General features: G+C 42.2%; 1 protein-coding gene across 1 annotated transcript in view; it reads right to left on the bottom strand.

Annotated features, from left to right (window-relative positions):
- Positions 1-397: 397 nt before the first annotated feature.
- The window catches only part of LOC309569815 (receptor-interacting serine/threonine-protein kinase 3-like), a gene marked incomplete at its 3' end in the record, with an annotated part of 29,614 nt that continues 15,156 nt past the window's right edge, over positions 398-14,855 (bottom strand). Inside the window, exons 6-9 of the mRNA XM_082275818.1 lie at positions 12,745-12,851; positions 7,500-7,551; positions 2,686-2,921; positions 398-442 (exon numbers count right to left, since the gene is read on the bottom strand). Of these exons, the coding sequence (XP_082131944.1) occupies positions 398-442; positions 2,686-2,921; positions 7,500-7,551; positions 12,745-12,851 (440 nt within the window). The remainder of the gene's footprint in view (positions 443-2,685; positions 2,922-7,499; positions 7,552-12,744; positions 12,852-14,855) is intronic.

Genomic DNA, 14,855 nt, shown 5'->3' with positions numbered 1-14,855 from the left:
GAGCCTACAAAGCAAAATAAAGCTGACGTAAACATTCAATGCATTTATGTACTTCATTTTTAGCAAAATAAATATTAGAATGTAGCTACCCCAATTTATTTTTAGTATGCATTAGGTTTTGCCAGTGTCTTAAAGGACTCAAGGTACTCTTGTTATGAGGAGTCGTTAAATGAAGGACATTTACGCCAATCAATTTGCATCTGTTCAGGTAAGCTTTACTGAGAATACTTGCGCAAGGACCACATCTCATACAGAGGGAGAGCATGTGATGCCTTATACATTTTTGATACATCCTTTTATAGCCAGTTATTACATGATAGCCTATGGCGGGCATAGGTCCAAAAACATGGTCATACAAGATTACACAATATTTCATAATACATCCTTTGTTGATTATTTAGCAAAGTTCTTGGTCATCTTGACCGAAAAGCAGGATAAATGACTATAGAACATGACAATTAAAAATGATGGATAATATGCAATTAATGGCCGGTTACTGGAACTATGATTATCTTAGCCAATATATTTTTTTATCTGTTATTCCGGGAAGTTTAGGGAAGTTCCTGTGGCAGAACATCTCATGTTATACTTGACATATATTCATAATAAAGACAACATAACAAACAGACTGAAATCCTAAAACGTATTATTTTGAAAGTATATTCAGGGATTAAGAGGGGACTCTAGACTGCTATACTGATTATGGATATATGAATATGTAATATAAAAGTCTTTAAGAGTCCTCAATATGTTCTTATATCTCGACACTCTTGGCCATCTTGATTGTCGTGGCACTTGAAGCATACCATGACAAAAAGTGGTCGTCCCCCATCCCATCTCTTCCTAGTCCCTTCTCATTTCTATTTGCTGCCTTCTTTGTTTTAAGCTTCATTACCCCCTAGCAGTACAGATTTTTTTCTGACAAGGGTTCCAAGCCCAAGATAAAAAGGATACCCAGACCTTAAATTGTCATGTAATCTGAAGTTTTGGAATGCTTGTCATTAGTTTTTCGGTCAGATCTGGGTCTTTTTTTTCTGAAAAAATGTTTTGATCTTAAACTGTCATAACTAATTTTATTATATATGATGATGTGGCTGAAAATAAAAAACAAATGTATTATCATTGCTTATAAAAATTAGTGATCGACCGATATAATTTTTTTTAACACCTATACTGATATTTTGGTCATCGGATATCGGTATCGGCCGATATTGGCCGATATTTTCAGACATTAACATTTTTTTTTTTTAATGTCTACAGGTACTGTGGTGGAGGTATCCGGGGGTCTAAAAGACCCCAAACCCCTCCTCTGCACTTAAAAGCATTCAAAACACCAAGTTTGGCTGTTTTGAACGCTGTAAGTTTTTTAAATTCGGCGTCGCCAGTACCCGGAAGTGATGTCATGTTCCGGGTACTCGGCGCCAAATAAAAAAAAATGGAGACCAGGTCAGGCGGTGCAGGTAGGATGCCCGGGTCTCCCGGTGGGACAGGAGACCCAGGGAGAGCCGCAGAAGGCGACAGGAGGGGGGGGGTGACGTCCCCTCCCGCTCCTTGTAATGACAGTCGAACGGCTTCTCAGCCTCGTCGCTTGTCATTACAAGTTAGCCGACCGTCGGCTACGGACACAAGTACCGGGGTGATGCCTCTAGCTGCAGGCATCACCCCGGTACATGCACTTTCCCTAAATATCGGCAATATGGGTAAATCCAAAGGCCGATTCCGATATATCGGGGAAAGTGCATATCGGCCACTGATATATCGCGGAAAGTGCATATCGGCCACGGATATATCGGGGAAAGAGCATATCGGCCACCGATATATCGCGGAAAGAGCATATCGGCCACCGATATATCGGGGAAAGTGCATATCGGCCACCGATATATCGGGGAAAGTGCATATCGGCCACCGATATATCGCGGAAAGTGCATATCGGCCACCGATATATCGCGGAAAGTGCATATCGGCCACCGATATATCGGGGAAAGAGCATATCGGCCACCGATATATCGGGGAAAGAGCATATCGGCAACCGATATATCGGGGAAAGTGCATATCGGCCACCGATATATCGGTGTTGCCGATAATCGGTCGATCTCTAATAAAAATGTTTTTAAAATACATATAAAATTTTCAAGATGTGTAGTGAATGAATTTACAAGATACAAACAATCTTAGAACCTAAGTTCAGAGATTCAAGTTCAGTTGTCAACAGAATAATACCGGTCATGATGGCATATCTAGTACAAAGTGGACCCAGGGTACTAGAAGACAATGAGTATGTGCTCTGGCCTAGCAACAACCCTTCAATTCGGCTAACATATTACATTACTGTATTTCCTATGTGGTCATGTCTGTAAGTCATCAAGGAACCAATATCAAAGGCGGCCTTTACTACTATAGAAAATGAGCCCAGTTGCTTCTTACTTATAATGACTATTAATATCTCTTTTGTTATCCTATCTAACAGTAACTGTACATGGAGGACATTGCAAGTTCTTTATTGCACCTTCTCCTGCCAAACCTCTCTAGCAATCCTTAGATAGAAACTGTGCAAAAAGCCACTTTACCTTTGGAAGTCTGATTCCAGAGGTGTAAATTGGGCACTAACAGCCTTCCTTTAACCTACTAAAGCCTCCAAAGAAAGACTAGGTACTGGTGAGAATTTTCAATGTGTTTTCCTCTTACCGTAGGAGGCTTTTGACCTTTTTTAGCTGCTTTTCCAGTTACTTCTTCAGTTGCTTTTCCAGCTGTTTTTCCAGTTGCTTTTCCAGCTGTTTTTCCAGTTGCTTTTCCAGCTGTTTTTCCAGCTGCTTTTTCAGCTACGTTTCCAGCTGTTTTTCCAGCTGTTTTTCCAGCTGCTTTTTCAGCTGCTTTTGGGTTTAACGGTTTAGAATCTTGACTCATTCCCCCATTTTCTAAGGCTGAAACACGAAAAAAACAAACATGATGTACTGAACTGTGCAATCTATTTCCAGGAAGATACGTAAACATAGCTCCATAATAATTAACTTTTGTAACTGTAAAATTATCTTGGATAGTGTTAGAGCGTCTACTAAGTTTGTTTTTTTCTATGTGTCCCCATTTGGAGACATGTACCCTTCTAGCTGTCCTGCTGACCACTTTCGCTGTAACAGAAAGTGAGGGGAAATCCAAAATATTAGAGTTGTCACTACAGAAAAGAGGTGAGGGTAAATCTTCCAACGGGTACACCGGTTCTGGTGATAAATGTCTAAGAGGGTCATTTCCCTCATTTTGTAGCGATTTCCTGTTTCGTCTCCAGTGTAAGCATTTAAGGGAAATCTCCCCAATGGGACCCAGGAAGCAAAAACAACCACACATGGATATTTAAACCTTTCGTACTCTAAGCAAAATTAAAAAGAACGTTTTGGTCTAACATACCAAAAAGTTGATATACAGTGGGTACGGAAAGTATTCAGACCCCCTTAAATTTTTCACTCTTTCTTATATTGCAGCCATTTGCTAAAATCATTTAAGTTCATTCTTCTTCCTCATGAATGTACACATAGCACCCCATACTGACAGAAAAACACAGAATTGTTGACATTGTTGCAGATTTATTAAAAAAGAAAAACTGAAATATCACATGGTCCTAAGTATTCAGACCCTTTGCTGTGACACTCATATATTTAACTCAGATGCTTTCCATTTCTTCTGATCATCCTTGAGATGGTTCTACACCTTCATTTGAGTCCAGCTGTGTTTGATTATACTGATTGGACTTGATTAGGAAAGCCACACACCTGTCTATATAAGACCTTCCAGATCACAATGCATGTCAGAGCAAATGAGAATCATGAGGTCAAAGTAACTGCCTGAAGAGCTCAGAGACAGAATTGTGGCAAGGCACAGATCTGGCCAAGGTTACAAAAATATTTCTGCGTCACTTAAGGTTCCTAAGAGCACAGTGGCCTCCATAATCCTCAAATGGAAGACGTTTGGGACGACCAGAACCCTTCCTAGAGCTGGCCGTCCGGCCAAACTGTGCTATCGGGGGAGAAGAGCCTTGGTGAGAGAGGTAAAGAAGAACCCAAAGATCACTGTGGCTGAGCTCCAGAGATGCAGTCAGGAGATGGGAGAAAGTTGTAGAAAATCAACCATCACTGCAGCCCTCCACCAGCTTTATGGCAGAGTGGTCCGACGGAAGCCTCTCCTCAGTGTAAGACACATGAAAGCCCGCATGAAGTTTGTTAAAAAACACCTGAAGGACTCCAAGATGGTGAGAAATAAGATTCTCTGGTCTGATGAGACCAAAATAGAACTTTTTGGCCTTAATTCTAAGCGGTATGTGTGGAGAAAACCAGGCACTGCTCATCACCTGTCCAATACAGTCCCAACAGTGAAGCATGGTGGTGGCAGCATCATGCTGTGGGGGTGTTTTTCAGCTGCAGGGACAGGACGACTGGTTGCAATCGAGGGAAAGATGAATGCGGCCAAGTACAGGGAAATCCTGGACAAAAACCTTCTCCAGAGTGCTCTGGACCTCAGACTGGGCCGAAGGTTTACCTTCCAACAAGACAATGACCCTAAGCACACAGCTAAAATAACGAAGGAGTGGCTTCACAACAACTCCGTGACTGTTCTTGAATGGCCCAGCCAGAGCCCTGACTTAAACCCAATTGAGCATCTCTGGAGAGACCTAAAAATGGATGTCCACCAACGTTTACCATCCAACCTGACAGAACTGGAGAGGATCTGCAAGGAGGAATGGCAGAGGATCCCCAAATCCAGGTGTGAAAGACTTGTTGCATCTTTCCCAAAAAGACTCCTGGCTGTATTAGATCAAAAGGGGGCTTCTACTAAATACTGAGCAAAGGGTCTGAATACTTAGGACCATGTGATATTTCAGTTTTTTTATTTTTAATAAATCTGCAACAATGTCAACAATTCTGTGTTTTTCTGTCAGTATGGGGAGCTATGTGTACATTCATGAGGAAGAAGAATGAACTTAAATGATTTTAGCAAATGGCTGCAATATAAGAAAGAGTGAAAAATTTAAGGGGGTCTGAATACTTTCCGTACCCACTGTATTATTAGTCATGTTAGAATAATCCCTCACAGAGCTGCTGGAGCTTGCAGAAATTTCCATGGAATTTGCATTGGTTCGGGTACATCCTACACCCCAACCTTCCGTACAGAGACCTGTGTCATGGCTGCTCAGGCCCTATGTGCTGTTAGAGAGCAGAAGAGGAAGTAGCGGTATTTCAGAGGGCTCCAACAGTGCTGTCAAATTAATAAAATATGCATTCTGATAAAGTTTTGCAGTCTAGATCTGTTTTTAATGTGACCCTTCCCTAAACTCGCAGGAGCATCTGAGCTTACACAAGTCTATGGACCCCTTCCCCACTCTCATGTGACAGCGCTGGGTCAACCATGAGGGACCAGTGCTGTCAGATGCGAGAAGGGTCAGGTATTTTTCTCCTCTCAGTTGAACGGGAATGTTGGAGCAGTAGGTATATGCTAATAAGGAAGGGGGAGTTAAGGGCTGAGGCATCCTGGAGCTCGAAGATGTCAGCAGCCGGCTTGCAGGTATGGGTTGCTGGCCACTTTTATTGGCTGGGCCGGTATGATGTCACTCCTGCGCAGTGGGAATTCAGTCTAAAGTGAGCTGCGCGTGCCATCAGGTAAGTAGGTATCTTTATTGCAGAAGAGACAAAAGCAGGTCTCCTCTGCATTGAAAACCCTGCCTGTTCACCATTTTTTAGTGTTAACATACAGTATCTCAGAAAAGTGTGTACACCCCTCACATTTTTGTAAATATTTTATTATATCTTTTCATGTGACAACACTAAGGAATGACACTTAGCTACAATGTAAAGTAGTGAGTGTACAGCTTGTATAACAGTGTAAATTTGCTGTTCCCTCAAAATAACTCACACAGCCATTAATGTCTAAACCGCTGGCAACAAAAGTGAGTACACCCCTAAGTGAAAATGTCCAAATTGGGCCCAATTAGCCATTTTCCCTCCCTGGTGTCATGTGACTCGTTACTGTTAGGTCTCAGGTGTGAATGGGGAGCAGGTGTGTTAAATTTGGTGTTATTGCTCTCACTCTCTCATACTGGTCACTGGAAGTTACAACATGGCACCTCATGGCAAAGAACTCTCTGAGGATCAGAAAAAAGAGTTGTTGCTCTACAAAAAGATGGCCTAGGCTATAAGAAAATTGTCAAGACCCTGAAACTGAGCTGCAGCACAGTGGCCAAGACCATACAGCGGTTTAACAGGACAGGTTCCACTCAGAACAGGCCTCGCCATGGTCGACCAAATGAGTTGAGTGCACGCGCTCAGCGTCATATCCAGAGGTTGTCCATGGGAAATAGATGTACGAGTGCTGCCAGCATTGCTGCAGAGGTTGAAGGGGGGGGGGGGGTCAGCCTGTCAGTGCTCAGACCACACGCCGCACACTGCATCAAATTGGTCTGCATGACTGTCGTCCCAGAAGGAAGCCTCTTCTAAAGATGATGCACAAGAAAGCCCGCAATTAGTTTGCTGAAGACAAGTAGACCAAGGGCATGGATTACTGGAACCATGTCCTGTGGTCTGATGAGACCAAGATAAACTTATTTGGTTCAGATGGTGTCAAGCGTGTGCGGCACCAACCAGGTGAGGAGTACAAAGACAAGTGTGTCTTGCCTACAGTCCATCATGGTGGGGGGAGTCTCATGGTCTGGGGCTGCATGAGTGCTGCCGGCACTGGGGAGCTACAGTTCATTGAGGGAACCGTGAATGTCAACATGTACTGTGACATACTGAAGCAGAGCATGATCCCCTCACTTCAGAGACAGGGCCGCAGGGCAGTATTCCAACATGATAATGACTCCAAACACACCTCCAAGACAACCACTGCTTTGCTTAAGAAGCTGAGGGTAAAGTTGATGAACTGGCCAAGCATGTCTCCAGACCTAAATCCTATTGAGCATCTGTGGGGCATCCTCAAACAGAAGATGGAGGAGCGCAAGGTCTCTAACATCTACCAGCTCCGTAATGTCATCATGGAGGAGTGGAAGAGGACTCCAGTGGCAACCTGTGAAGCTCTGGTGAACTCCATGCCCAGGAGGGTTAAGGCAGTGCTGAAAAATAATGGTGGCCACACAAAATATTGGCACTGTGGTCCCAATTTGTACATTTCTACTTAGGGGTGTACTCACTTTTGTTGCCAGACATCAATGGCTGTGTGTTGAGTAATTTTGAGGGGACAGCAAATTTACACTGTTATACAAGCTGTACACTCACTACTTTACATTGTAGCAAAGTGCCATTTCTTCAGTGCTGTCACATGAAAAGATATAATAAAATATTTTAAAAAATGTGAGGGGTGTACTCACTTTTGTGTGATACTGTGAAATTCCACTTTTTAAGCGATCCTTTTAGTTTTTCCTTTATGGGCAAAGAAAGGGTCATGTTAAGTAATTAAACAAGTTTTAATTTTTGAATAAAAAATTGCAAACTTATTATATATGTGTTAATCATTTTACTTACCTTTTAGAAATTCCTCTGTATCTCCACTAATATAACCAGATGATTCAGCTGTCTGTAGGAAAAAAAAAAAAAAAAAGAGTAATGTTAAATTATTCAATTTTTTTTTTTTTGTTAATAATCATGACAAACTTAAACTGAAAAATGCTATGATGATCATCATAACAAAAACATTTGCAAACGTTAAACGTTCTTTAACCACTTAAGCCCCAGCCCTATTTCGAACACTTTTTGTTTACAAGTTAAAATCAGTATTTTTTCCTAGAAAACTACTTAGAACCCCCAAACATTATATATATTTTTTTAGCAAAGACTCTGGAGAATAAAATGTCGGTCATTGCTAAATTTTTAGTCATGCGGTATTTGCGCAGCGGTCTTTAAAACGCCATTTTTTTGGAAAAAATTAGAAAAATCACATTTCACTGCATTTAAAAAATACTAAACAGTAAAGTTAGCCCATTTTTTTTGTATATTGTGAAAGATGATGTCACGCCGAGTAAGTAGATACCCAACATGTTACGGTTTAAAATTGCGCCCCCCCGTGGGATGGCGACAAACTACGGTCAATAGAGATCTCAATCTGCGACGCTTTAAATTTATTTAACGGTTACCAGTTTAGAGTTAGAGTGTAGATTTTTTTTTTTAATTATTGCCCACGCTCTGGCGATCGCGGCGATACCTCACATGTGTGGTTTGAACAGCGATTTAATTCGCGGCTCGACTTGCGTATACGTTTTTTTTTGTGCGCGAGCTAACGGTGACGGGGGCAGCTAAATTTTTTTTTTCCTATTTATTTTTTCTTTTTTTTTAACTTTATTACAGGTTTTTAAAAAAAAAAAAAAATCTGATCACTTTTATTGCTGTCACAAGCAATGTAAACATCCCTTGTGACACCAATATGTAGTGACAGGTACACTTTATGGAGGGATCGAGGGTCTAAAAGACCCTAGACCCCTCCACTACACTTCCCTGTATGCAAAACGCCGAAAACTGCATTTTTGCATACAGCCGTTTTTCAAATCTGCCGCCTTTTGCAGCACAGTAACCCGGAAGTGACGTCATGGACGCCGCCTCCGGGTTACGTCATCGGAGACCCGATCTATGCCGTTTTCGGCATTCATCAGGACTCCATCCAGCCGGCGGACGTGCCGGCTGGATGCTCGGGGCGGGACGGGAGCCCCGAGCAAAGCCACGGAAGGCGGCGGGAGGGGGGGACGTTACATTACTCAATCATTAATTTCCCTTTTGTTTTTAACCACTTGCCTACATGACATTTCTGTCATACAAATAAAAATCATATTTTTTTTGCTAGAAAAATACTTAGGACCCCCAAACATTATATATTTAAGCAGAGACCCTAGAGAATAAAAAGATGGGTGTTGCAATGTCACATGGTATTTGCTCAGCAGTTTTTCACTATTTTTTTGGAAAAATACACTCTAATGAATTTTAGTGAACACAAACACAAAATAATATCCATTTATTGTAAAGCATGAAAGATGATGTCACGCCAAGTAAATTATTTCCAAACATGTCACTCTTTAAAATGACACACATAAACTACAGTACATTAAATTATTACATTTAAAAACCCTTACAGGTTACCAGTTTAGAGTTACACAGGAGGTCTGGTACTAGAATGATTACTATCACTCATGTTTGCAGCAATACCTCACATGTGTGGTGTGATTATCATTTTTTAAACAGTGCCTTGAAAAAGTATTCATACCCCTTGTCATTTTCTACATTTTGTCATGTTACAACCAAAACCTAAATTTATTTTTTGGGGATTTTATGTGATAGACCAACACAAAGTGGCACATAATTGTGAAGAGGAAGGACATGATAAATGATTTTCAAAAAATGTTTACAAATATCTGAAAAATGTGGGGTGCATTTGTATTCACCCCTCCTGAGTCAACACTTTGTAAAACCACCTTTCACTGCAATTACAGCTGAAAGTCTTTTTGGGGATGTCTCTACCAGCTTTGCACATCTAGGGAGGGACATTTTTGCCCATTCAACTTTGCAAAATAGCTCAAGACTGGGCCATTCTAACACAAGAATATGCTTTGATCGAAACCATTCCATTGTAGCTCTGGCTGTATGTTTAGGGTCGTTTTCCTGCTAGAAGATGAACTGCCCCCAGTCTCAAGTCTTTAGCAGATTCAAACCGGTTTTCTTCTAAGATTGCCCTGTATTTGGCACCATCCATCTTCCCATCAACTCTGACCAGCTTCCCTGTCCCTGCTGAAGAAAAGCATGCCCACAACACGATTCTGCCACCACCATGTTTCACAGTGGGGATAGTGTGTTTAGGGAGATGTGCAGTGTTAGTTTTCTGCCACACATAGCATTTTGCTTTTAAGCCAAAAAGTTCAATTTTAGTCTTATCTGACCAGAGCACCTTCTTCCACATGTTTGCTGTGTCCCCCACATGGCTTATTGTAAACAGCAAATGGGACTTCTTATTGCTTTTGTTCAATAATGGCTTTCTTCTTGCCGCTCTTCCATAATTGTCAGATTTGTGGAGTACACGACTAATAGTTGTCCTGTGTGCAGATTCTCCCACCTGAGCTGTGGGTCTCTGCATATCCTCCAGAGTTACCATGGGCCTCTTGGGTGCTTTTCTGAATAATGCTCTCCTTGCCCGGCCTGTCAGTTTAGGTCAGGGGTGGGGAACCTTTTTTCTGCCAAGGGCCATTTGGGTGTTTATAAAATAATTTGGGGGCCGTACAAACTCATCATCAACTTAAAAATGTGCCTGTTATATTTGGTCAAAAATGTAATTAACTCACCCCTAATGTGATGGCTGCAACTGCTTCTCTTTGGTGAGGTGTGTGATGTTAGCTGGTATTGTTGATGTTGCTACTCGCAACTGGTTTTCCAGGTTTGTGTCGGTCAGTCTGGAGCGCAGTCGACTTTGTGGTGGTAAGTTTTGAAAAGAACTGCTGGCGGGTAATGCTGGTGGGTATAGCTGGCTGGTACTGCTGGTGGGTACAGCTGGCTGGTACTGCTAGCTCAGGCTGGTACTGGTGGCTTGTACTATGCTGTGGGTACTGCTGGCTGGTACTGCTGGCTCAGGCTGGTACTGCTGTGGGTATTGCTGATTCAGGCTGATACTGTGCTGTAGGTACTGCCTTGGGTACTGCTGGCTCAGGCTGGTACTGCTGGCTGGTACTGCTGTGGGTACTGCGCTGTGGGTACTGCTGACTCTGGCTGGTACTGCTGTGGGTACTACTGGCTCTGGCTGGTACTGCTGCGGGTACTACTGGCTCTGGCTGGTACTGCTGTGGGTACTACTGGCTCTGGCTTATACTGCTGTGGGTACTGCTGGCTCTGGCTTATACTGCTGTGGGTACTGCTGGCTCTGGCTGGTACTGCTGGCTCTGGCTGGTACTGCTGTGTGTGCTGCTGGTGATAAATGCTGACTAGCAGCGGCGCCGCGCTGGAGGAAGAGGCGATGTTTCCTGTATTGGTCACAGGCGGAGTGCATTTGATAGAACTATACAGGAACTATACAGGAAGCATTGGCGCCGTTCTGACAGATCAGCTGAGAGACACAGACTCAGCTGCAGGGGGGGCCAGACCAAATGACTTTGAGGGCCGCATATGGCCCCCGGGACGTAGGTTCCCTTACCCCTGGTTTAGGTGGACAGCCATGTCTTGGTAGGTTTGCAGTTGTGCCATTTTCTTTCCATTTTCAGATGATGGATTGAAAAGTGTTCCGTGTGATTTTCAAAGCTTGAGATATTTTTTTATAACCTAACCCTGCTTTAAACTTCTCCACAACTTTATCCCTGACCTGTCTGGTGTGTTCCTTGGCCTTCATGATGCTTTTTGTTCATTAAGGTTCTCTAAAAAAACCTCTGAGGGCTTCACAGGACAGCTGTAATTATACTGAGATGAAATTACACACAAGTGAAATAAATTAACTAATTAGGTGACTTAGTGTGTCTTGCCTTCAGTCAAGCATGGTGGTGGGAGTGTCATGGTCTGGGGCTGCATGAGTGCTGCCGGCACTGGGGAGCTACAGTTCATTGAGGGAACAATGAATGCCATCATGTACTGTGACATACTGAAGCAGAGCATGATCCCCTTCCTTCAGAGACTGGGCCGCGGGGCAGTATTCCAACATGATAACGACCCCAAACACCTCCAAGATGACCACAGCCTTACTAAAGAAGCTGAGGGTAAAGGCGATGGACTGTGATGGTGGGGGTGAGCCATAACGAATGGGATTGTCTTAGCAACATCCTAGCAACTAGGCAGAATGAGGTGATACCACCTCTAGGAGTTTTGTAGTCAGGCTTTGGGAGGTATGTAAATTGCCTACACCTATAGCAAGGGCCCTATCCGACTTTAGTCAAAGCTGCACAGTTTGTTTTTATCTACAGGCGCCCCTTATAGGAAGTTTTTGGTAAAGGTGAACTAACCCTACACAATGCATTTTATGAATGGGCAGTAAAATGTGGACCTGCAATGTGTGAAACAGGCAGAGTATAAAAGAGGGCAAATAGTGATATCCGCTCCCCTATATAAATTACCATTAGCTTAGTGAATGTTCGCTGAACTTAGTAAATAAAATGAAGCTGTATTAACTGCAATCAACCAAACATGCTAGAAAAATGCTGTTTTTTAAAGCTGAATAGAACTTTCAGTTGAAAAACCAGCTAAATATGTTCTAGTTTCAACATAAAAGGCAATAAAACTCTTCATTTGCTTTAGAAAGCAGCCACAACTTGTGTAGAAAAAGCCTGTCTCCTGGCTGCATTCTGTAAAGAAGAACCCCTTGCTCTCCGTGTAGAATAAGAGTCACTTTGCAGAGGTCTGACACGCTACCTGATGAGATCCTAATCAGCAAAGCTCACACTCCCTGCTCTAGCTAGCTCTAAATCAGCAGGGGATGTGTCAGGCTTCTGAAAAGAGACCACTGCTTCTCCACAAAGGGCAGTGGTCCTTATTTATAGCATATTGGCAGGGCACAGGCTTTTTGACTTGGGCTGTGGCTGTTTTAAAAAAAATGAACTGTAAGTATTTGCACAACTTTTGGTTTGATGCTCCTAAATTGTATTTAGCGGATTTAAACTGAAAGTCCATTTGGGCTTTAATTTCTCTTGCAAGTGATTTGCACATGCCTTTGCTCCTTTTATAAGTTAACACCAATGAACTACACCGTAGCAATGTGTTTCTTGAAGCTTAATTGGAAATATACATATCATGCAGCCATTGTGACAATATGGAGTACCTGAGCTGAAGAACCCATATTTGTGAGACGATCTTCAACACTTCGAACAGCACTTCTCGCCTCGTTCTGATAATCTTCATACATCATTGATGTACATTCACTGCAGTCTTAAAAAATAAACCATTATAAATCAATCTCCATGGCACTGCAAAGAATATGCTAGAAGCTTATAAAAATACATTATTTTATCCATTAAAGGCCAAACAAAAACAAAAAACTTCCAGGATCCCATGGATGCAAGCCATGTCTCGGGATTGTTCCACTGACATTAACACTGGGGCATGCCTACTACTGTCACCAATGCTGGGGCATTCTTCTTACCACTTGCCACCAAAGATGGGGCTTTTTTTCTCCCACTGACACCACCGCTGAGGCATTCTTCCTCCTTCTGACCACTAATATTTGGGTATTCTACCTCCAATTGACCAACCAAGGATCGGGTATTCTACCTCCAACTGACAACCAGTGCTGGAGCATTCTTCCTCCCACTGACCACCAAGGATGGGGCTTTGTTTCTCCCACTGACACCACCGCTGAGGCAGTCTTTCTCCTTCTGACCACTAATACTTGGGTATTCTACCTCCAATTGACCAACCAAGGATCGGTATTCTACCTCCAACTGACAACCAGTGCTGGAGCATTCTTCCTCCCACTGGCCACCAAGGATGGGGCTTTGTTTCTCCCACTGACACCACCGCTGAGGCATTCTACTTCCTTCTGACCACTAATACTTGGGTATTCTACCTCCAATTGACCAACCAAGGATCGGGTATTCTACCTCCAACTGACAACCAGTGCTGGAGCATTCTTCCTCTTACTGACCTTCCGACGATGGAGCATTCTTCCTCCCTTTGACAAAAATGATGAAGCATTTTTCCTCCCTTTGATACCACACCTAGTGCATTCTTCCTCCCACTGGCCACCAATGCTGCGCCTTTTTTCTTCCTACCCCTACTGACAACAAAGCTTGGGCATGCTTCCTCCCACTGACATTAATAATGGAGCATGCTTCCACACACTTTAACCAACAAATGAGCATTCTTCTTTCCACTGACTACCAAGGATGCAGCATTTTCTTGTACCACTGGCCAGGCATAGGTAACATGAGTCCAAAAATAAAGTGAAGATAGGGTGCTACAACCCAATAGGATAAGGAGATCCTTAAGAGCTGCCGGGTGCAAAAAGGCAGTCGCACAGCTGCAATTACAATCATAAAGTGAGATAATCCATAACTTAAAATGTTGAAAATGTACTTATTCTCAATAAAAGACACTACCAGGCCCACAAGGCTGAAATGCATTAACATCTGTGGTCTGGATATTATGTCTTTTATAGAGAATCAATACATTTTGAAGATTTTTAAGGAGTTGAGGATTATCTCTCTTCTATAGGTAACATGGGTGCTGGATCCATTTTATTTTGCATTCAACACCCATATATACTGTGTATACCCCTAATTTAAAGCTGTTCTCTCTCTCAATACTGTTTTTTTTAAACACCCAAAAAAAAAAAAAATAGATTAATATATACAAGGCACAGAAGTCTTGCCTACCTGTATAGAAATGTTCAGTATAGTGTTCATAGTGGATCAAAAGGAGATTGTAGCATACATACTGTATATCATCCGTTTTATATTATATTAACAAATATCACAACGTTGTATGGGACTACCACTTTCACAAGTATATGGACTTTTACTGTTTATTTGTTTGATTCATTGATCGTTTTTTTTTTTTCATTTCTTTCTGATTGCTGAAAACACATACATCATTGGTTCACAGACAATGGTTATTACTCAGAGATAAGCTATTGGTGAGTATTCATTTGTTTTCTAAGTTTTATATTAATAAATAAGGCATATATTGTAGAAACAAATTCAAATTTAGCAAACCTTTTTTAAAGGGGTAAATGGGTCTGCAAATAATGTAGATCTATTTTTTAAATCAGGTTAATGATTCTTCAGAAAATGTTTTAGGTAAATTAGTCATTTATACCAGACCATTGTTAAGCTGACATGAAGCCGGCCATAGATGGTTAGAATCTCGGCTGGTTCAGCAAGGGCCGGCAGAGATTTAAACCATCTATAGACAGGCTGAATGTACCCCAGTCCA

The sequence above is a fragment of the Pelophylax lessonae genome, assembly GCF_965119305.1.
Source record: "Pelophylax lessonae genome assembly, chromosome: 13".
NCBI lineage: Eukaryota > Metazoa > Chordata > Amphibia > Anura > Ranidae > Pelophylax > Pelophylax lessonae.
The sequence above is the reverse complement of the archived record's forward strand: the minus strand, read 5'-3'. Positions and strand labels throughout refer to the sequence as shown.